The sequence below is a fragment of the Chlorocebus sabaeus genome, chromosome 16, assembly GCF_047675955.1.
Source record: "Chlorocebus sabaeus isolate Y175 chromosome 16, mChlSab1.0.hap1, whole genome shotgun sequence".
Taxonomy (NCBI): Eukaryota; Metazoa; Chordata; class Mammalia; order Primates; family Cercopithecidae; genus Chlorocebus; species Chlorocebus sabaeus.
The window spans coordinates 59,870,171-59,892,602 of NC_132919.1; the positions used below are offsets into that span (position 1 = coordinate 59,870,171).

At 47.9% G+C, this 22,432-nt stretch overlaps 1 protein-coding gene across 4 annotated transcripts in view; it reads right to left on the bottom strand.

Moving 5' to 3' along the window:
* Positions 1 to 254: 254 nt before the first annotated feature.
* PRKCA (protein kinase C alpha) overlaps positions 255 to 22,432 on the bottom strand; it is a 511,284-nt gene continuing 489,106 nt past the window's right edge. For all 4 annotated transcript variants that reach the window (XM_008012039.3, XM_073005116.1, XM_008012040.3 and 1 more), the window contains 2 exons: positions 21,205 to 21,345; positions 255 to 7,402 (listed from right to left, as the gene is read on the bottom strand). In XM_008012039.3, the coding sequence (XP_008010230.1) occupies positions 7,238 to 7,402; positions 21,205 to 21,345 (306 nt within the window). In that variant the 3' untranslated portion in view covers positions 255 to 7,237. The remainder of the gene's footprint in view (positions 7,403 to 21,204; positions 21,346 to 22,432) is intronic.

Consider the following 22,432-nt stretch of genomic DNA (forward strand, 5'->3'; position numbering starts at 1 on the left):
ATGAATGAACACAGGACCTGCCAGAGCACCATCCCAGTCACAGTCTGGGCTTTGATTCAAAGCAAGACATATTTTTTAAGTAAAAAAAAAAAGAAAAAAAGCCACTATAAATGGAGGGTCATGCCTGAAAAACAGGTGAAGAGATGAAAGTGTTCTGCGGAGTGTGTCTGAAGTCAAATGCTATTTGTTGAACACTGGAGGAAAAATAATTGCCATACCGCAAAGGGATGTAAATAAGGCCAAGTACACAAAGGAATGATCATTATCTTTATTCATACACACTTGCTTCCAAACTACAATTAATGTTTCTAACAAAGCGTATCATGCAAACGGAGATTAGAGGTTATACAAACTGAAAAAAAGCAATGCAGTAATTTATACATCCATCTTCTCTGCTATATAACCAAATGGTGTTTGACAGTTGAATGGCCTCTACATTTTGTCAGTACGTGCTTATACAGAAGGAAAAACCTCAACCTCCGTCTCTTCCTCCAAACAAAGTTGGGGTCTTATGTGATGTTTTTCAATTAATGATTTAAACGTGGTATGTCCTTCACACACAAAAATCATGTAGCAAAAGCAATGACTTCAAATGCTTCTGTTTATAAAAGATATTCTGAAAGACCCTAACAGAAGGGATGTGAGGCTAATATTTAGAAAACCTTTAGACTCAAAATAGTAACTGTCTTCATGATTGATTTGGAATATTCCAGTAAACCAACGCTTCAAGAAAAGAATTACATTCTTCCAGGAAGAATATCAACAAAAGTCTACAATCATAGGAAAGGATACTCCTAAAGTTAAGCAGAGTTGACAAAGACAGTCACTTCATCAGAAAATGCAAAGCCGCCTTTTATCTTATTTTAGAAAAAAAGGTTCTTATAAAGTGGACTTGACACCTATTTTCTGAAAAGGAGGGTTCTGTCTACTCACATAAGCGATAACTATGAAACAGAAGTCAATAGGCACGTTTGCTGCTGCCTCTTATATCTTGGGAGATCGAAGTATTTCTGAGTTGTCCAGTGGGCAAAATCCTTACAGGGCATCTCTGAATCTTCACCCAATGTGACAGACCTGGGGACCAGGGGGGTCTGGGCACAGAGCCAAGGAAGCATCCTCCTCCTGCCAAAAGGTGGCCACAGAGCCTCATGGAGCAAGGAAAGGGATCCCAGAAATCCCTGGGAGTCCTATTCCAGGGCTGCCTCTGGATGGGGGACACTAAAAATATCTTTCCTGTGGTTTGGAAGTTTCTAAACCTTAAGCAGTTGTGCCCAGTGTCTATTAAAAACTCGCAGAGCATCAGTCTGCCAACAAGTTCCACCTGAACTTGTAGGTCATTCCCACGTGGACTCCACACCCTAGGAGCATGGGAAAATCTGGCAGTGGGAGAGCAGGTCGGGGGTGCTCCAGCTGACCCAGGCTGAGTCCTCCTACAAGCTCCAGGGGATTGGAATCTTAGGAAATCGTCAGTTGCTTTATTCTAAAAACTCATTTTTAAAGAATCATTATTAAAGTTCTCTATAAAAAAGTACAAATAGCCCAGTATATTCAGTTGCTATACTGGAATTAACAAATAATTTCTTCCTTTAGGTTAAGAAAAAGTCTTTGGAATTTGTGGGCTTTTGTGTAGGGTCACTGTAAGGCTGTTGGATGGCTGAGTGTGACCTCCACGGTTATTAACTGTCACCTGATCACATAGATGAGGGGCATAGGGGTCACAATCATTCGTGCTGTTGACTTTCCCAAAGAATTCCAGACACTATGGAATTAACACAATTGTGTTGACCCCATTTCTAGATGGCGGCCTTCATCCATGTGTACATCAGGTAACCTTCTCAATTTTCTGAATCTTCTAACAGCAGAAACAGATAACGTTCCCTAGATCTGCTGTGTCAGCCCGAATGGGAGGAGACAGGAGTGTTGACTGTCCAGTGCATTTCATAGCATGGAGCCCAAGCAGCTTAAGGAAAATGACTTTTAAAAAATATTTTGGCTGGGCATGGTGGCTCATGACTGTAATCCTAGCACTCTGGGAGGCTGAGGTGGGCAGATCATGAGGTCAGTTCAAGACCATTCTGGCCAACATGGTGAAACCCGATCTCTATTAAAAACACAAAAATTAGCTGGGTGTGGTGGCGGGCACCTGCAGTCCCAGTTACTCAGGAGGCTGAGGCAGGAGAATCGCTTGAACCTGGGAGGTGGAAGTTGCAGTGAGCTGAGATCGTGCCACTGCACTCTAGCCTGGGTGACAGAGCAAGACTCTGTCTCAAAAAACAAACAAAAAACCAAAAATATCCTGGCCGGGCACAGTGGCTCATGCCTGTAATCCTAGCACTCTGGGAGGCCAAGGCAGGCGGATCACCTGAGGTCAGGAGTTTAAGACCAGCCTGGTCAACGTGGCAAAATCCCATTTTTACTAAAAATACAAAGATCAGCTGGGCATGGTGGGGGGCACCTGTAATCTCAGCTACTTGGGAGGCTGAAGCAGGAGAATCGCTTGAACCCGGGAGGCAGAGGTTGCAGTGAGCCAAAATCATGCCACTGCACTCCAGCCTGGGCAACAAGAGTAAAACTCCGTCTCAAAAAAATAAAAATAAATTTCGCAACACTCCTTGTCAAATTGGTGTGTGGCCACTAACAGAGCGCCCTTGTCCTTCCTGGTGACTGTCATGCCTACTGCTGTCCTGGTAACTCTCACGATCACAGCCTTTGGGCCCCCGGCTCAGCGTCTGTTTCGTGATTACAATTGTCTGGTGTGCCCAGCAGGGGACATAGGCACTCCTACCCTTGTTGGGTTATAAAGAAAAAGGAAATGGTGTGATGTGTACACACAAGAAATAGGTGACTTCAGAAGACCAAAGTGAGAAAATGACTGTCAGATGGTATCACCTTTGTGAGGCTTCTAAAAATACAAGACTGCCACTTTTTCTCTTTTCAGTACTGAGAAAACAAAAACCAGCAAAACACAAAAAACAAAAACAAAAACCTCTGAAATGTCTCCTGCTAAGTGGAACCAGGTGGGAACTGCAGTGTTAGTTGTGTGGTGTTAGTTGTTAGTTGTGCGGTGTTAGTTGTTTTTACTTCTCCATTTATCCTCAGCTGCCATAATTCTTGGCAGGAAGCCAGAGAGGAAAATGGGCAGGAACCTACTGGCCTCTGGGGTACACTGGATGGTCTGGCTCTGCCCAGAGAACTATGAGCTACTTCAAGGTGGGGAGGGGAAAGGGGCTTCCAGCAGTTGGTGGGGATGTTGTCAGCGTTTGGGGGGTGTTTTCTGAGGAGGAACAGACTGTGTCCCTGGCAAAACACTCTCTTGAGGGCCAGCAGACGGAAACTTCCATCTGCACCAACCACCTCCGATGGGAAGCCGTTGACAGTGGCACCCCTTCCTCTCCCTCCTACTGCAGGCATATTTCTGGATGCACCCAAACCCTGTTCTTCTCTGGCTCCTTCCTGACTGCAGCCCCCGCCTCCCTCTCTCTTCTCAGCACGTACGTGGGGGTTCTCTGGAAGTCTGCACCCTCCTTCCAGGAAGTCACCACACTCGCCTAAGGACTTTGGTTCACAGAGGTGCTCAACAATCATTTGCTGGGTTAGCCTGAATCTTGGTCTTTCCGGCCAGGCTTCCAAAGCTCTTGGCCCCATGGTTTTCTATTAAAATTCTGAATAAGAAGGTCTAATACATGGCCTCAGAAAGGGCAGACAGTGGCTCTGCATGGACCACACGAGGCCAGGGGATGAAAGGAAGGGGAGCGCTGCTGGAGCAATCATTTTGACTCCTGTGGTTTCCGATCTGCCTTTTGAATTAGTTCTTGCCTGGATGTGGGCCTCGCATTAACCTCGGAGGATGGCCCCAGGCAGCATTCCAGTGACTTCCTTTCAAAGCCAGCACCTGGTGACCTTCAATTGAAATGCCAAGAGACGGGCTGCCAGCCCATGGCCTGCAGCCTCAGGGAAAGGCTCTGCCACCCAGGAGTGGCCACCTTCCAAGGAAAGAATGCAGAGCCGTTTGAATGGCTTGCTGTGGTCATAGCTCCACGGGTCCCGTGGGGATTTGGACGGTGCTAGCTTCTGCCCGGTGGCCTAGACCTCCGCAGGCCCTGGCAATCAGGTCATGCTCAGGAGCAAGGACTTCCCAAAGGGTCCCCCAGAGACCTCATGCGTGGCTGCGACAGTTCCACAGCGCACCCCTCGCCACCATCTCATTTCACGCAATGCCCATGAAGGGGCCAGTACCATAGAATATCACAAACTGATTCTGAGGCGAGCCATTGCTCATGGTTATCTACATGACAGTCCCGACAGTAACAGTCTTGGGCTGCTGAGATCTGTAAAGCCCTAACCATTACCCACATTCAACACTCAGCAATGGATAAAGCAGGTTCCACTGACAACACTGCACCGGGCCTTGATTTTGACTGTTTCCCCCCGGGGGTTTGTTCTGGGGTCTGCTGTCCCTCAGGCAGTGTGCTGGGGACCCCCGTCGGGGCATTTTCTTGGAAAACTTTGCCACACTGTCTGAGAGAATAACAGCCAGCTGAGATGGTGAATGTGTTTCCTAGAGAAACAAACCTGTGGGTGATGGGGTTGCAGGGAAGGCCTGAGCCTGCTGCTTGCTTAAAACACACAGGCCGTTTGGGGTGCTGAACAAGGATCCCTAACCCCATGTGTTCCTCCATGGGACCTTCCTCCTCTCTGGGGTCCGTCCTGCTGCTGCTCCCTTCTGGGCAGGGGGACCGGCCCTTTTGTCTCCTAGGCTCTTTCTATAAACCAGTCCCTTTCCCCTCAGATCAGAGGACGTGCACCTGGTCAGGACACGAGCCCAGATTGTGCACTGATCCACAGGGCCGCAGGGACAGGGGAGCCAGGCCCCCCTGGAGTCTTGATGTCTATGGGGCATAAAAGATGGCAGAAGAAGTGGCTCTTTTCTGGCCGGGCCCATTCCCTACCCCATCTCTCCTTCTACTCAGGGTTGCCAGGACCACCTGGGCCTCTCACCTCAAAAAGCCTTTCATGGTTGTACGTTCTGCGAACTTCAGGCAAACAGCCAGAGAAGAAAAATACGGCGAGCTTAGCTAGGAGATGCTTCTGGGAGGAAACAGAGTGGCTCTCTACAAGGACCGACAGCTACTTTCACTCTCTTTCTGTTTGTGGTAGAACCTGGCTCCTCTGAGGACCTTGCATGGGGGGTGTCTCACCAAAGCAGCGTACTCCTCCCAAGGCTGGAAAGGCCAATGCCACAATGGCTGGAAGAAAGTCTGCGGCCTCTGAAAAGCAGGTGCTGGTGCCTGCAGGGCACGGCTGTGTTGGTCTCATGAAGTTTGTGCGTACTGGAGCAAACGACAGGTCGTTGCAGAGGCATCAAGACAGCACGCTTCCTGTGGGTCCAGTACACATAGCAAGAGGGGAGTCTCCCCATCCCTCCCACCCCTGGAGTCAGCAACAGTTGTAGGCTGAAGGGAAGAAGGAAACACACACACACACGGACACACAAAGGTCAGCCCAGGTGCTGTAGCAACGCCACATGTGCACCAGTGTACTAGGCAGACCGCAATCAGACACTTCCTGTTGTCCCCAAGAGGAAGTGGCGGAGGAACTGGGATGAAAGGTGGCATTAAGAAACTAAGAGGGAGTGTCAGCTCAAAAATAGTCCTTACCCATAAAAATTTGTTTGCAGGTAGAATCAAATATATATATATACACACACACACGTAGCAAGAGCCTAATCTATCATGTAAAGTAGCCATTCATTTCTGAAATTTTATCTACATTTAAAAATTAATCTACCTGATACAGTGCCCATGTGCGGGGAGGGAAAGCACAGAAGCAAGGGATTCAGCTAAAACTTAATTCGAAAAGAGGATCAGAAACAAGAACCTGCACAAATAGAGCACAATTGTGTCTTATAAAATTATTATAATACTCTTTTTATACTTGATACGATTATATCAATAATATAGATTCACTTGTTATTAAGGTTTATTATAAACATGCAAAATTCATTGCATGATGCATTTGCAAAACATATTAAAATCCTTCTAGCAATAAAACATCTTTGAGCTGTTAGGCATCCGGGTTTCCTGATTCTACAGCTCCAGGCGTACTAGAAATGGGAATCAGAACCGTATTATTTTTATCCCTAAGTGGACATCCAGGGCTGGAGAAGGGAGGAAAATCAATCAGTAGGGGCTGATGCTAGATTCAGCACTTCCAGTAAGTTACTATACATCGTACTTTCATAAACGACACTGCAGCCTATTAAATAAATAAGTACAAAAGGGGAGAGGGCGTACACTTCAGCTTCTTGAGAAGGATAACAAGGTAGGCAGCAAAATATTGGTGTGTGTGGGGTGGCTGTTGGCGAACAACACTGGTGAGTAGTGGCATGATTACTGATGGCACCCTGGATTGAAAAATAATCTCCCAGAGATTAAAATGAAGGTACATACACACTGGCTTATCCTTGATCTGAAATGATTTCACATGCTTGTTCAGCAACGTCCTTAGACGATTTGGCCTCTTACAAAGAATGAAAGTATCAAGACAGTTATCAGCCAAGGAGGGTACCAGATGACAGATTCACCCAACACTCATCTGAGGCTTTTTTTGTTTAAACTGGTAACTGCTGGACTATGGTTGGGTTAGGATTTGTCAATGTTTGGGAACAGTGATTAGGTTCATCCTGGCCTTTCAGATTCTATGGGCTGTTTCCATGGAGGCAGAGAACGGACGCAGAGGGTACTTTGAGGCCTCCCCCATCCCCAATCCCTCCCTGCTCACTCTCTTGGCTTCCTGTTCTTGGATTCCAAGATGTCTTGGGTGGAGATGTTTCCAGCCCCCTGGGCTGGGGTAGGCTCACTTTAACATCTCTGGTTGGGGGATTCCGATGGTGAAAAATCCACAGATGGAGGGTATGGAAAGTATATCAAATTGTACCCAAAATGGGGCAACAGTCTGTTTGCTTTCTAGGAAGGGTTAACCTAGAGGCAGACGTAACTTCTACAGAATTAAACTGGACACTGTGCATGACGTACCATCTTCCACTAAGATAATGTTCTTGGTTGTAAGAGAGAGACCCTGAACAGTTAATCACATTTGGACTAATAACCCTACAATTTTCAGGCCTCCATATGGAATCAGACACAAGGCCATGGCCTTAAAATTTTAGGGTTAAGGATCACTTCCCACTGTGGGGAGGGCTGGGGGCTGGGGAGGCATTTGTTCTCGCTGGTGAGTTTCATACTGCACTCTGTAAGATGGGGTGCACAAACTGGGGGTTGACATACGAGAACCCTTCAAAATCAGACTGGTCTATGTTAGCAATAACCAGCTGATCAGGCGGTGTTAAGACGGGCTGCCCTCGTGTGAAGAACTTGTCAAAGTTTTCTGCTCCTTTGCCGCACTGTGGAGAAAAGACAAAAAGAAGGAAAGGTCAGTCCACACGACAATGCACAGCAGCTCTCCGAGGGCCCTCTCTGGGGAGGGGCACGGCCCTGGGGAACTCAGGGCTGGTTAGGCAGGAGGAATCTTGGAAGACTTGCAGGCCTACTGGATTCAAAAGCCAGGCACAGCAGACAACGAGGAGTTACCCAACTGTAAATCTCGAAATACCCCGAACAGAAGCCCTGGGTGGGAATGCACGGCTGGCAATGAGGCAGCAACAAGGGGACAGCCCCTGTCCGCTCACGTCCACCTCACCGAGCAAGCGGAGCTGACAGCATGGAAGCTACGCACGCGGGGCTGTCAGTCACAGCTCCATGTTGAAAGGCCAGGACGTTGGCTGGGGCTGCAGGCAGTTACCCCTGGACCAAGCGAGGGGGGTGAGTTACTGCCGACATCTCATTCTTTGCCGCAATATTTGTAATAAAAACTGTGTTATCCTTGCCTTCCTACTGGGCTGCTCTAGCAACCCCAGCCCCTAAATTAAGCTTCAAGCGATATAAGGTAGGTGTGGCGGCAAGGCTGGGAGATTTGCACCTGGCCCAGCTAGGATTTAGCACACCTAGACACAGCTGGCCAGCGGGCAGGCTGGGCGACTGGAGCTCATTTGCAGGGTGGTCTCAGGCTGGAGGTGGTTTGCATGGCACCCTGGGGAGGCAGGGAGAGGCCTGCTGTCTCGGCTCTTCCTCTCTTCCAGGGTCCACTGGGGTGCTCTGTGCGCATCGAGGCTGCAGGCAGAACTGCTGCATTGGAGTCTCTGAGACACATAGCCGCGTAGGCAGCACGGCTTGGTAGCCTGACCCCAAAAGTGGGGAAGGGGTGTCTCTTCACTTTGTCAGCCACCCACAAGGGTAGTGGCGTGTTGAAGTCCCCGAAAGCCCAGGGTGATTCTGAAGCAGGAAGAGTTTCACTGAGGAGCCTAAGAAAGATTTTCCAGATGTTGCCAATTATTGCCCCGGGACCTGCTGCTAGCACCACAGGGCCAATATGAATTCACGCTGAGCTAGCACATGTTTCAAACTAACTAGGCATCCTTGGGTCTCTAACAGAGAATAGCTCTGGATTAACTGTGAAGTGGGGTCCACTCAGTTTGCTCATCTGTAACACTGGGAGAATCATCACACCTCCTGCCAAGGCTGTCATGAAGGTGAAATGTATGGGGTTTTCACAGAGCCCAGCAGAGGCGAGAGGCCGCGCGTGCTGCTAGTGTTTTTATAAGGCAGTTGAGTCTCATGGGCTGTGCTTTCTCAGCTCCTTTTTCACACTTTCTCTTCTAGGAGGTGTGCTTGAGAACCGGTTTTTTTTTTTTTTTTTTGAGACAGAGTCTTGCTCTGTTGCCCAGACTGGAGTGCAGTGGCATGACCTCAGCTCACTGCAATCTCTGCCTCCTGGGTTCAAGTGGTTCTCCTGCCTCAGACTCCCGAGTAGCTGGGATTACAGGCATGAGCCACCATGCCCGGCCATGAAGCTACTTCCATTACCCTTCTCCCACCTACTTTTCATCAAATAAAACCTGCTCCTAAGTACCTGTTGAGGTGGAAAGCATGTCATAAATTCAAAGTAAGGTTTTTATGACAAACAGCTTTCCTTTCTGGGTTTATTCATTTTTTTTGAGACAGGGTCTCACTCTGTCACCCAGGCTGGTGTTAGTGGTGTGAGCATGACCCACTGCAGCCTCAACCACCTGAGCGCAATTGTTCCTCCCACCTCAGCCTCCTGAGTAGCTGGGACTGCAGGTGCGCACCACACCTGGCTATTTTTTGTATTGACAGGGTTTTACCATGTTGCTCAGCCTGGTCTCGAACTCCTGAGCTCAAGCAATCTGCTGGCCTTGGCCTCCCAAAGTGCTGGGATGAGCCACAGGCGTGAGCCACCGCGCCCAGCCTCTGGGCTTATTTCCATTTTAATAAGCGACCACCTACTCTTCACCCAAGGAGATTTCACACCACAATGAATGGTGAGTATGTGGGTGACCTGTGTGGTGGGGCAGAGGGGAAGAGAGGCAGGGGCTGTCTGTGTGCTTTCAAGTTACTCTGCGGAGCCATACAGACATGAGGCTTTACTGTCACATCTGTCCTGCCTCTCACACGTCGGGTAGCAAAGCTTGCGCTCTCACACCCCACGTGTCCGTGGTATATTTCCTTGGAAGAGCACAAAGCACCTCAAAGCCAAGGTCAGCAGAGGCAGAATCTGCAATTCACATTACCCTATGTGTACAGGCCATTTGCAAACACCGAGAAAGGCTCTTCGAAAAATAAATAAGGGCACGCTGTTTCTTCCTAGGAATTAATCGGGAGTCTGTACTTAATTCATCAGTTAAACAAATAGAAACCAACTTTCCTTGGAATTCCACATTCAGATGCTGCTGTGATGATGACAACAGCCAAAGAAATAGCCCTCCTCTGGATATACCAGTGGTTCTCAACCAGGGATGATTCTGCCCCCAGGGAACCCATTTTTGGTCATTATGACTCGGGCGGGACGAGCCTGGCATCTAGGAGATAGAGGCCAGGGATGGTGTGGAACATCCTACAAGGCCCAGGACACTGCCCCTGCCCCAAAGAATGATTGGCTGAAAATGCCAACAGTCCTGCTGCCAAGAAACTCTGGGATACACCAAGACTATCGTGTGAGGCTGAGTAGGTCCTAAGATCCGTGTGAGGGCAGACATGAAGCCAAAGTAGGGAATTGGGCAGGAGCAGCCATATGCAAGAGTGGACAATGGAGAAGTGGCAGAAGTCCCGAGGCAAAAGCATTTGGAGCAAATGTAACAGCTCAGTGGAGCTGGCTTTGGGAACATCCTTTTGGAACCTGATTCATCAATACTCATTGCCTGTAAGAATTCAAGTGAACCTACAATCAGGGCTCCCAGAGGCTGGGATGTGTAGTCCTTTAATAAGAGATCATCTGTGCTTCTCTTGATACTCACTAACCATGCAAAGATGAGCAAGAAGGAATTTCTGGAAAAAATATAATAAAAGGACGTGAGTCCCCAAAAGGACGAGCAAAGCAAACCAAGGTAAAATGTTCTGTCCCTTTTTCACAGGACACATTGGATGAATTTAGGGCTGCACAGATAGACTAGACGTCTAGGCTGGATGTCTGTCCTGCTCTAAATTTATCAATGTGTTCTGCGAAAAGAGTACACAGGTCTGACCCTTTCAGTCCCGTCTTTATGGCATTTTAGTCCTGTCTTTATGGCATTTACGAATCATCGTCCAATGGGACGTTTCCAAAAGCCATGGCTTTACTGCCAAGGAAAAATAAAAAGCAAACTAAAAGGAGATCTCCCAAGCTCTAAAAAGGGGACCACAGAAACCTTCCCACTGAGAAGCCTGGAGAGGGAGGCTTGAGGACATCCAATTCTAAAGCTGGTGTCCAGAGAAAGGTCACTCCTGAGGGTGCCCACTGCTCGAAAAGCTAAAGTACTGTGATAAAATGGGATAAAAATTCCTTCCTGGTTAAGGGCTTGTGTTCTGCCTGTGCTGAGGTCTGCAGAGCTAAGGGGGAAGTTGTGGAGTCTAGATCAACTCAGTTGCTGCCCTGCAGTCACACTGAGTGCGGCTGTGCGGCTTCTGGTCTCAAAACTGCTCACTGCTGGAAACACCTTCCTCTTCTTTCTCACTGTAAATCTCTCTGGAATTTTCCTTGAACTCAAAGAGGGAGAAATCTCACTTTAACAAATGAAAGCTGTTCTTAAATTGGTTCTCTTCGGTGGAGAGACAGGAGGCAGGCACAGGCCAAGGGCAAAAAGTAGAAACTAAACCACTGAAGTTCAGCCACATCAACCACGGGACAGAAACGAGCCGTGGGTGGATCTTAGCAAGCAGGGGAAGAAAGCCTGGAAGGGCTGCAGGATGACCTGAGGGTTAGATCAGCTCCGAGACTCAAGAACTTTTTATTCTTAGGGAGATCAAGCCACAAAGAAGTCTCCTTCGCCCCACCAAGAGCCAGGGGGCAGCACAGCTACTTCTACTCCAGACTCGGCGTGGTGAGAAATACCATTTCCTTTTCCACCACATAAGGTCTTCCAATGCGTTATAAATGAGCCTTCCACAGCTCTTAGCAAAAGTAGCCCTGGAAATAGACAATCTACTGTCAGTCAAATTGGAGAAGATCTTGAACTACTTGTTTTCCAAGATGTTAATGTGGAAAACTACCCCCACCACTACCACCTCCTACTGAAAAAGATAATGAAAACCAGAGATTTCTGGATCCTTGGAGAAAGGAAAAGCAGTAGATTCAAGAAGCTACTGCATTCCTAATATGGAAGAGATTCTTCCTATTATCAATGTTCTAACCTTACTCATCACCATGAGCTTGATAGGCAAGGGCCTCAGGTACCATCTTGGAGCTGAGCAGTGAGCAAGAAAAGGCAAAGGGGCTCAAGGGCTGAGGGGCACCAAGCATGACTGCACGAACACCAAGGGAATGAGTACAAGATGACTGCAGGCAGCCTCCCGCCACTCCTCAGGGATAAGGCAGGCAGGTAATCACCGCCGCCATTGGAAGGGCAGCCTCTGCAGCAGTCTGTGACAGCAGGCAGGTGTGGTTGTCCATGGCCTCAGAGCTCTAGACCACCCAACAGCACATGGACACTAAAAGCAACATTTATACCTTGTGAGCGAAACTGGGCTGGGTGTGCACTATCTCCACCTCCAAAGGTCACCCGCGTCTTTCGCCGACTGAGGCTTTTGCCCTCTGGGATGTGATGGGCACCACACGATGGGTACGGGACAGAGATAAAGGGGAAGAGGACATCAGGGGGTGGTCAGACCTAACCAGTCGGCGTGTGACTCTTAAACTCCCTGAGACCAGGCGATGTCGGCACCCAAGGGAAAGTGGGGACACAGAAGGGAGAAGGATGTGGCCAGAGATCAAGAGCCGCAATGTATAGCTTTGGCAAACTCAATGCATCTCTCTGTGAAGGTAAGATGGGGATGTGACCATCCACCTTCCCAGGCTGTTGTGAGGATCCAGGGAACTAGCGGGCATGAGGCCCTTCCTCCACGAGGAGGCAGGACAGACATAAGGTACACCCTGTGAAGCAAGCGCCAGCATGTAAAAGGCATGTGATCGATACCTGAGGGATGAATGAACGTTATTAATAAGCTACCTCCCTCTTTCTGATCTCTGGATTTAGCATGGAACTCCTTTGTCATTTCTGATATTCCTACCCATTTGGTCAAACTGTCAATGAATGCAACGAACCCAAGATAAATCAGGCATGGTAAAGATGTTACGAAACATGAATGACGTGGACTCTGGGTGGAATCTGGGATTGCAATGTGCCCCCACTGAAGCCTTGTGTGGCAAACACACTGTTCAATGCTCACAGCCCCTTTCCTTCTGTGATAGGGGGTGGGGGAGACTGAGATGCAATGAAGGAGTTGGCTTCGTGGCTGATTCTTACCTGTGAGAGGTCTCTGGGCATGAGCAACACATGTGTTGGTCTCACCCCTGCCCTTTACCTCGGTGTCTCAGTCATGTAGAATACAACCCCGTGGTCACAGCTATGGGAATTATGGGAAATATGAGTAGCTCAAAACATTGCTGTTAAAAAGCAAAACCAAACAAAACCCAGAAGGGGAGGAAGGATGCAGAACAAATAAAGAGTAAAGGAATGTTGCAAGATATGGAGAAAGGAAACCTAACGAGGTGGGAGCTATCCCTTACGATGACCGAAGGCAGGATGCGCTTCATCGTAGGGGAACCCTTACTTGCATTTCAAGCCCCAGTGCTGGGGTAAAGTGGAGCGCATAGCAACCACACCGCCACCATCTGCACAGCTCTCCAACTCGTGGTTGCACAGCGTCTTCATTTAAGTTAAATAACCAACAGCAGAAACGGGCTGGCGTGTATCGCTTGGGCTTCCTGGGAGGTAATGTCCATACTAAGGAGCCATCCAGCAAGGGGTCTGGCCGTTGGTCTGCCCTTTCTCTGAAGATTAGCATGCTCAGGGAGCGGGCTTCGTGCATGACCAACACAAGCAGGGACACACGGTTAAGGGTTATAAAGTGGGGTTAGTTTGCTCATTTAGTCACCCAAGGTTCTGGAAACGTGCTCACCGAAGACCTGGAAGCCCACTGAAGCCAGTGCATTTTGGTACACAAAGTCTGGAGAATAAGAACGGACAAAGGAGAGGATTTGGAGAATAGTCAGTTCCTGGCCTTGGAAGTCCAGAATTGGGAATGGACACGTAAAAAATGCTATAAACCCACGAGAGCTGATGCGGAAACACCTCCCGGACACATTGCTAAGTGAAAGACGCAAGGGTGTGTAACATGGCACAACCTCATCTGTGTATATGTTTACACACACAGCAACTTTCTGGAAGGCTACAGAAAAGATCATGAAGAGTAGGACCAGTAGTTGGGGAGATATCTTTTCATTTATGCCCTTCTCTACCACTTAACTGTTCATTTCACCAGACAGAGAGAACATGTTAATAGTAATTTTTTAAAGGGATTGGGACCTCTTTCACCTCCTGCCAGCTTCATATAGTCTTTGGTTTCTCTGACAAAATTAAACAGTACTCAGCTCACCCACTGCACTGCAGCATTATCTCAGAAAGGGAAAACTCTGTTCTGGAGGAAGGCTGATTCCGTTGATGAGTTTGCTGATAGAGGCCAAAAGCCACACATTAAATGAGGGGATTCCTTAGGTGTGAGAGCCACGTGTGTATGAGGGTGAAGGTTCTGGCTTATTGCAGGCTGTCATCTACGGAATAAAAACATGTACTCCATTTGGTCTTTATGTTAATGGCCAGATTTAGAGGATTTGAAGCTCTTTTTCCAAGAAAAGTTGTAATGGCCCTAGTTCTTGGAAACTTTCACTGCCAACAATGGAAACCTGTCAATTCATACCATTTGATGTACACAGGGTCTGTATGTATGCCATCACTCATCACTGAAGCTCCCCGAGGCTTGCAACAGCGATGCTTATTTATATTGATTATTAGTTTAAATGTCTCATTTCTTCCGATTTCTCTGCTAAGCAGAAAAGTATTTGAGAGAGTAATGATTAAAGAATAGGAAAAACTGCTTTTGCTTCTAATTAGCCAAGTAAAAGGTGCTGTCTTAGACTAGTGTCGAGGCTTAAATCAAACCTAGATACAGCATGATGTGACTTCCGTAGTCTCCAAAGGCTGGTTAGTGTTTGTATGTTGCCGACAAACCTTCCCATTTTGAGATCTCAATTTTAATTGGCATCATTGTTACTGGCCCAACAGAAAGGCCAAGAGAATGAAGCTGCCGGCCACCCTAGAGAACTGATGAGATGTGGCCCAGGCTGCCTATGGTATCTGATCTGTGACACAGCCATGCCGGGGACCCTCCCTCCTTCTTTCACCTGCAGAGCCCCTGCACTATATACCTAGCTTGCTAGAGTAATTTTTAAAAGTACACAGTACTGGGGGATGTCCTTATGTTCAGGAAATACACATGGAATTACCTAGGTGTAAAGAAGCATTAACTCTGCAACTTACTCTCAAATGGTTCAGAAAAAAATAAGTATATATTAAGGTTGGTACAAAAGTAATGGCAAAAAGAATGGAAAGTAACAGCAAAAACTGCAATTACTTTTGCTCCAATCTAACAGATGTGTGTGTCTGTACCTATACACAGAGAGATATATAGAAAAAGAATGATACCGAGGTCAGCCTGTAATCCTAGCACTTTGGGAGGCCGAGGCAGGTGGATCACTTGAGATCAGGAGTTTGAGATCAGCCTGGCCAACATGGCAAAACCCGACTCTACTAAAAATATAATAAAATCAGCCAGGCGTGGTGGCAGATGCCTGTAATCCCAGCTACTCAGGAGGCTGAAGCAGGAGAATTGCTTGAACCTGGGAGGTGGAGATTGCAGTGAGCTGAGATCGTGCCACTGCATTCCAGCCTGGGTGATAGAGCAAAACTCCATCTCAAAAAAAAAAAAAAAAAAAAAAAAGAATATAACTATATGAACATGCTAAAATGTTAACATCGAGGAACATGGGTAAAGGAATGCAAAAGTTCTTTATATTACTTTCCTGGCCCTTCTGCAAGCCTGAAATTGGAAATTATTTCAAAATAAAATTAAAAAAAAAAAGGATCCTTGCACCAGCTTGCACCAGCTTCGATAATTAAATGATCATCAAACTCTCTAAACAAGCTAATGGCACTGTGAAATGAAGGACTTTGTGGTGACTGGGAAAAGGAACCCCAATTGTGTGTTCTCGCTGCAGGGATGTCCTCAACATTCTTATTCTCTTTGGCTCTGGCTGTGGGTCATTGGATGACAATGTCCTGAAGACAGTTCTATTTTTTTTCTGCCTTTTTAAAAAATAGAATACTTACAGTAATTTCACAAAAAAAAATGGCCATCTGTGAAAGGCCTATTTCCAACATACTCCGCCTGCCCACTCTGGAACACGTTTCTTGTGTTAACATTATAGATTAATTTCTCCCTCCCTAATAATCATTTAAGTACAGTGAATTATTCTGGCTTGCCTATGAACTAGCTATTCTGCTCCTTGGTGCCAATGGCTAGAACTAAAAAAAGAAAAATCAATTAACCTTATGCTCCTGGTATTTGTATAAACTGCTATTGATCACAGGCAGGATGAGTGGAAATTTGAAGGCTGTTCTTGGCCATTTCATTCACCTTAATTATAAATCAGAATAAAAGGCTACAAAATTCAAAGCGATGGTGGATCAGAATACTGGAGCTTTTATTTTTCTGGCAAAGCAGAAAGCGCTTTCCTTCCCTCGGTGAGCCTTCTGGTTGCTGGGCCAAATCCCTCCTCCCCATGGTGCCTCTACGCTCACCTGAGGCTGAGAGGCAGGGTGGACACCCACTGCTCCCTCAGTCACTAAAGATTACCCTTTCCAGAGGTGACATCTGTTTTAAACTTAAAATTTCTTCTTACATAGACTCTTCTGAACATTATGGATCTTTCTTTTTTTTTGAGACGGAGTTTCATTCTTGTCACCCAGGCTGTAGTGCAATGACGCAACCTTGGCTCACTGCAACCTCCACCTCCCAAGTTCAAGTGATTCTCCTGTCTCAGCCTCCCGAGTAGCTGGGATTATAGACACCTGCCACCACGCCCAGCTAATTTTTTTTTTTTTGAGACGGAGTCTCACTGTCGCCCAGGCTGGAGTGCAGTGGCGTGATCTCGGCTCACTGCAAGCTCTGCCTCCTGGGTTCACACCATTCTCCTGCGTCAGCCTCCTGAGTAGCTGGGACTACAGGTGCCCGCCACCACGCCTGGCTAATTTTTTGTGTTTTTAGTAGACATGGGGTTTCACTGTGTCAGCCACGATGGTCTCGATCTCCTGACCTCGTGATCCACCCACCTCGGCCTCCCAAAGTGCTGGGATTACAGATGCCCAGCTAATTTTTGTATTTTTAGTAGAGACGGGATTTCACCACATTGGCCAGGTTGGTCTCGAACTCCTGACCTCAGGAGATCCACCCGCCTCGGCCTTCCAAAGTGCTGGAATTACGGGCGTGAGCCACCAGGCCTGGCCTACAAGCCTCTTTTTGATGACTTGGGTTTGTTGTTGAGAACATCAGGCTGAGCTGACGGCCCTCCCTGAGCTGACGGTCCTCCCTGAGCTGATGGCCCCCACTGAGCTGACGGCCCTACCTGAGCTGACAGTCCTCCCTGAGCTGACGGTCCTCCCTGAGCTGATGGTCCTCCCTGAGCTGACGGCCCTCACGCCCCGGGAGCAGAGGATGTTTGCCATTGTGCTTCCTTGAAGAGATCCCTGAAACCAGCTGGCCTTGTGTTTTGCTCATAAAGAGGAAGAGCTAGTTATCGGCTGCCTGTGTCCAGGGCTCACAGCACTGCTGTCTGCAGTTGTCTTTGCTTTTGTTTTTACAAAATAATCCCTGCAAAATGATTGTCCCATCTTCCAGAAAATCATCATCTTCATGGTGGCACATGGTAGCTTTTTAGGGACAGACATGACTCTGTCCAGGACTGGACTCCCACTGTTGACTGCCACAGGGGCAGGTTCTTCCCTCACATCTGAGCCTCCGGGCTTGCCACTGTCAGGAGAGATGACCACCGCCATGGGACACTGCCACCACCCGGGGAGTCAGCCACCATCAGGGGAGACGGCCACCGCCAGGGGAGGTGGCCACTGCTAAGGGAGATGGCCACTGTTCCACACACCTGACACTGGTCACTCTCCTCTTTCTGTTCTCCTTTACGTGTGACCTTATACAGAATCCAGCCCACAGCTGTACTGCAGATGTTGACCTGAATGTCACTGTGAGATGGAAAGTCCTGTGTGAACCTCCTGACGGATCATGGCATTGTGAGATGCTTTTTGTGGTGGGATCGCATTTTGCGTGGCACTGCGGTCTAAAGGTTAACTTTAGTCAAGGCACTCTGGCAGTCAGGAAGAGGATTAAGACAGCACACTAGAGGAACCATGATTCCCTGATAAGCTCTGTAGGCTGTCCAGCAATGGAATACTTCTACCCTCCTTAGAGAAGTCAAGTGATTCTGGAAGACTCTTTCATTGGAGGTTCAAAAAATTTAAAAATTAGTAAAACAAAGATGAAAGGCTCCTGATCCTACAAGCTCAATCTTATCTGTAGAAGCAGTTTGCAAATAACCGTGAGAACTTCAAGTCCCACTACTGGCATTTGGTAATAAGCAAAGGTTTAATTGCATGGGAGCCAGAAGCGGGACCGCACGTGAAAACAGCTACCTGTCCTTAAGCCTGCAAGTCTCAGGGAAGTTGACTCGCCAGCGTTTGCTAAAAAACCATCAGGCAGTCTTCACCAAGACAGAAAAGGCTGGTCAGCCAGGGTCATAAGAACTGCTGAGAGGCGAGAGCCACTCAGAAATGGGCTCGCGGTGAGAGCTGCTGGCTGCGTGACGTTTGCCTGATCCTTTCTCCGGCAGCACTATTTAGGCTTGCATTGCTATGTCTCCCTTTGAAATAACAAAACGACTCGTCAGAGAATGCTCAGTTCTGTAAACACGTTTCACTTTTCAGTTAGCTCTGGGTCAGGGAACCATAGTACATTTTTCACCAAGGAAGCTGGAAAACCACATCCCAGAATAACTTTTCTACGCCGCTAGTTCTCTCCCGCTGCTTTGTATGAACCATGGTGTATTGTGCAGCTTCGACTTTGGTTGCTTGTTGCTGTTCTAAATGTCCTCTCCAGCCACTGGAATGGCTCTTGGCATGGTGTCTCTGCTCCAGCGTGTCATCACTGAACAGAGTGCAGTCCTCAGAGACCGCTGAAGGCGGTGGTGCCAGCCCTTGCATGACATGCTGCGATGAGCCTCACTTGGCTGGCACGGTACAAGGACTAGAGGAAACAGCTCTCAAGAGACACATCGCTGCCCTTCCAGGAACCAGAGCTTGCCCCATTTATCTCTCTGCCCTTGACACGCTCTGCTTTTGGACAGTGTCTGTGGGTCCCCCTGCAGCCACCTGCTTCTATCTTCACTGTCGTTGTTCCCTCTGTGGGCCCATTTCCTCTCCGTCTGTATTCTTTCTACCTTCTTCCTCTTTTGTGCACAGGTTTTCCAGCAGATCACGGGCTTCTGCCTGAGAAATCTCTTCCTTCTTTCAGGCCAGAGCTCTCACCAGGTAGGGCCTTTCACATGAAATCTCCAGTTTTGGGGCCTAGGTCCACAATTTCTGCCTCCATTTGAGTTCAGGGGCTATTTCTTCATAGCCAGGGGCAATTTATCCTTCCTTCTTAATTTTAACCAGCATTCAGTTAAAAAACAAAAACAAAAAACCCTGCAAACAGTAGCGCTCCAGGAATAAAATATAAATAAACACTGCTTCTAACTCAGCTGCCTGCCGTGGGTACAGCTTTGCTCCCAGTGATTTCCACGACCACAGGGAACAATTCAAATTCTTGCCTGCTGGAGCCAAGTCGCCCTCGTCTTCCCTATGTCTGAGCTTAGGGCCAAGTATCCATAATACGTGGGAGACTATGCAAATAAACACTCTCTTCTGCCATAAGGTGGGAATAGACAGAAAAAGACATGTTTTATGGTTGGTTTTGCTACAACTCATCTTTTTCTGGAAAGTGACTGACAAATAATTGGATTTTGCTCCACCCTCAAGGCAGGGTCAGTATGCATCTCTACGTTGTTCCTATAAAGAAACTAAGCTGTGTTCAAGATGCTATTGCATAACCTTCATGTTTTAATTTAAGACGACAAATAAATATTAAAGGTAAAAGAGGAAAAAAAAATCCCTAACAGAATTTTCTACCGAGGCCACCTGCAGCATCATTAATCACTCTCCCCACCCCCCCAAAACCTTCAGACCAGGTTTTGTATGTTGAGGGGCAGGAGCCCGTGAGAGCCCCCTGAAATCAGTGTGCAGGGCTGGCTAAAGAAAAGGTGGGGGTAGCAGATACAGAAGGGCCTTATTTGAAACGATGATTCAGGAGGAAGTCAACTGACCTGATTAATTTTAGTTTTTCTTCAGTGTGTGCTAAAAATACCTTAGAAAAATAAAATCCAGTGGGCTCACCAACAGCAGTTTTATTCCTGGGGTAGAGGACACAGAGGCACACATGGTGAGGAAGCTGCTGCTCTAAGAATAAGGCTGTGTGCCACCCAGTTGGCAACTCTGCCACCCGAGGCGGGTCCCCTGGCCTGCTCACGGGGCACCTGTCAGAGGAGATAGATTTGAACGAAACCAACATGGCAATGCTTCTGAAACTGACTGTGGCATAAAGCAGCTCTCTGCAGTCTCCGTGCAGAGGCACAATGTAAGCCACCTGATGCTGGCCAGGATGGTGGCAGAGCTGGAAGGCACAGTCCGCCCAGCCCTTAGAAATAGGACTTCCCTGGAGGCTCAGCAAAGTGGCAGGTGGTGTGTGAGGAGGCTGACATCTTAAAGGCTCTCAGTTTACTTCGAGAGATATAAGCATGAAAGGCACTGGCTGGTCGCAACCAACAACTAGGGCCGCAGCATCAGCGCCAGGGCAGTCGCTGAGACGGAGCGATGGTGCAGTGGGTGAGGACACAGACTCGTCCGGGTTCCACCACCTATCCGCTGTGTGCTTTCTGGCAAGTTACTCAGCTTCTCTGTGCCCTCCACTGCAAACTGGGGCCCACGGTACCCATCTCACAGGGCTGTTGGGATGATTAAGTGAATTAATATTTGTAAGGCACAAAGAACAGGGCCTGGCACACAGTGTTTAAATAAATGAAAAAAAAAAATGGGAATCGAACAGGGAGAGTGTGAAAAAAGCTGACAACATCAGAATTGGTGCCTGACACTCACTCCCTGCAGTGGAGACATCGGTGGAAGAGGGGGCGGGGCCCAGGCCCTGCCTACGAGCTGGCTAGGATGGGGTTGTGCTTCAGGGCTCCCATCGGTGCCAGGCAAATCCAGGAAAGCTGGAGACAGACACGAAGCCTGAGTCCAGCTGAGGATGGAAGGCTATGAATATAGCCCTGCTGGGCACGAGTCCACAAAGTCCAGACCCAAAGCAGAGCTGCCCTCACTCCCTAATTGTGCGGGCGTGCTCTGCAGCTGCCCAGCTGGAGGGTGAAGTGTGCACAGGGTTCCCCTCCCTGCCTTATCGGTCCTTACTCTCTGAAGGCAGCAGGAATCCTGGCTGCTGAGGCCACAGGACTGAGGACAAGGATGAAACCTGGCCGGTTTCCTCACCCTGTACAAGCCAGGGGCCACCGGCCTCCTCTCTCCTAGAAAAGAGGTGAGTGGGATACTCCCAGAATCTGGGGACATGGGGCTCAGAAAATAGGCTGCTTTTCTGGACTCACCACTTTGGGCTTGAACGGTGGCTGGATCTCCCTGTTCTCCAGTTTTTCCCAGTCGATCCTCCGGAAGAAGGCATGTTCCCTCACGTCCCTCTCCCCCTCAGGCCCGCAGCCCAGCCGCTTGGCTGGGTGTTTGGTCATCAGCTAGAAAGGAAAAGGAGAAAAAGAGAACAATGGATGTCAAGTGCTTCCCAGAGACAGCGCTTTCCATTTGCCTAGCTCTGCCTACAGCCCTGACTTTGTGGGTGCCTGGACAGCATCTCAGAGAGCTGATCAAGACACTCAGTGGCTTGTACGGAGTGAAGCCAACTCACAAAAATGACATTGGCAAGTGCAGCCCTGCCTATGGTGGTTTTCAAGATAAGGGAACAGGGAAGCAATCTGAACCCATGGCCAAATGGAATAAGAAGAATTTAAACAGACATCTCACACGTTATTTGTTTTGGAGACACAATGCTATACATGTATCTGGTAATAAAAAAAAAAAAAAGCATGCAATCACTAAAAATTGTGTGTGCTGAAAGCATCACAGTCTAGCATCACAGAGGATGCCATAATAAGCATCATATGTCTATGTATTGTCTGGGCTAAAATGTTATCAATCAAAGACTCATAAATTAGAAAAATAAATGCTATAACAAGGAAGGTGACTAGTTAATTCTGACTTGCCTATTGCAGGACACAGAGACAAACAACAGCTATGAGCTCTTTGAAGGCAGACGCCAGTTCCTCCCGACCTCAGTGTCTCTCCCAAGTGCCTTGCTCTTGGATGACACGTGACTAATGCCTCACAAATGATCACACTCACCAGATACTGTTAAGGGTATATTGTATTCCATCTTATTAAGCCTGAAAATAGCTTTGTGATCTAACTCTTGACCATTCAAAACTAGACAGACAAATCATGATCAGCAACTCTATTCCTAGAGCATTTTCTCAACCAAAGTGTGTGCATATCTTCACCAAAACACACGCCCCAGAAGGTTCACAGCAGTTCTGCTTGTAACAGCCTCAAACCAAAGCAAGAACCATCCAAATACCCACCAGAAGGAGAATGGATAAGGAAACGATGGTGTGTTCACACGGCGGAACACTGCACAACAATATGACAGGAGGAACTATAACCCCACACAACAATGCAGACAAAATCCTCAATCACGATATTGAGTGAAAGCAGCCAGGCCAGGAGCAACACTACAAGGTTCAGTTTGTGCAGAGTTCAAAACAGGCC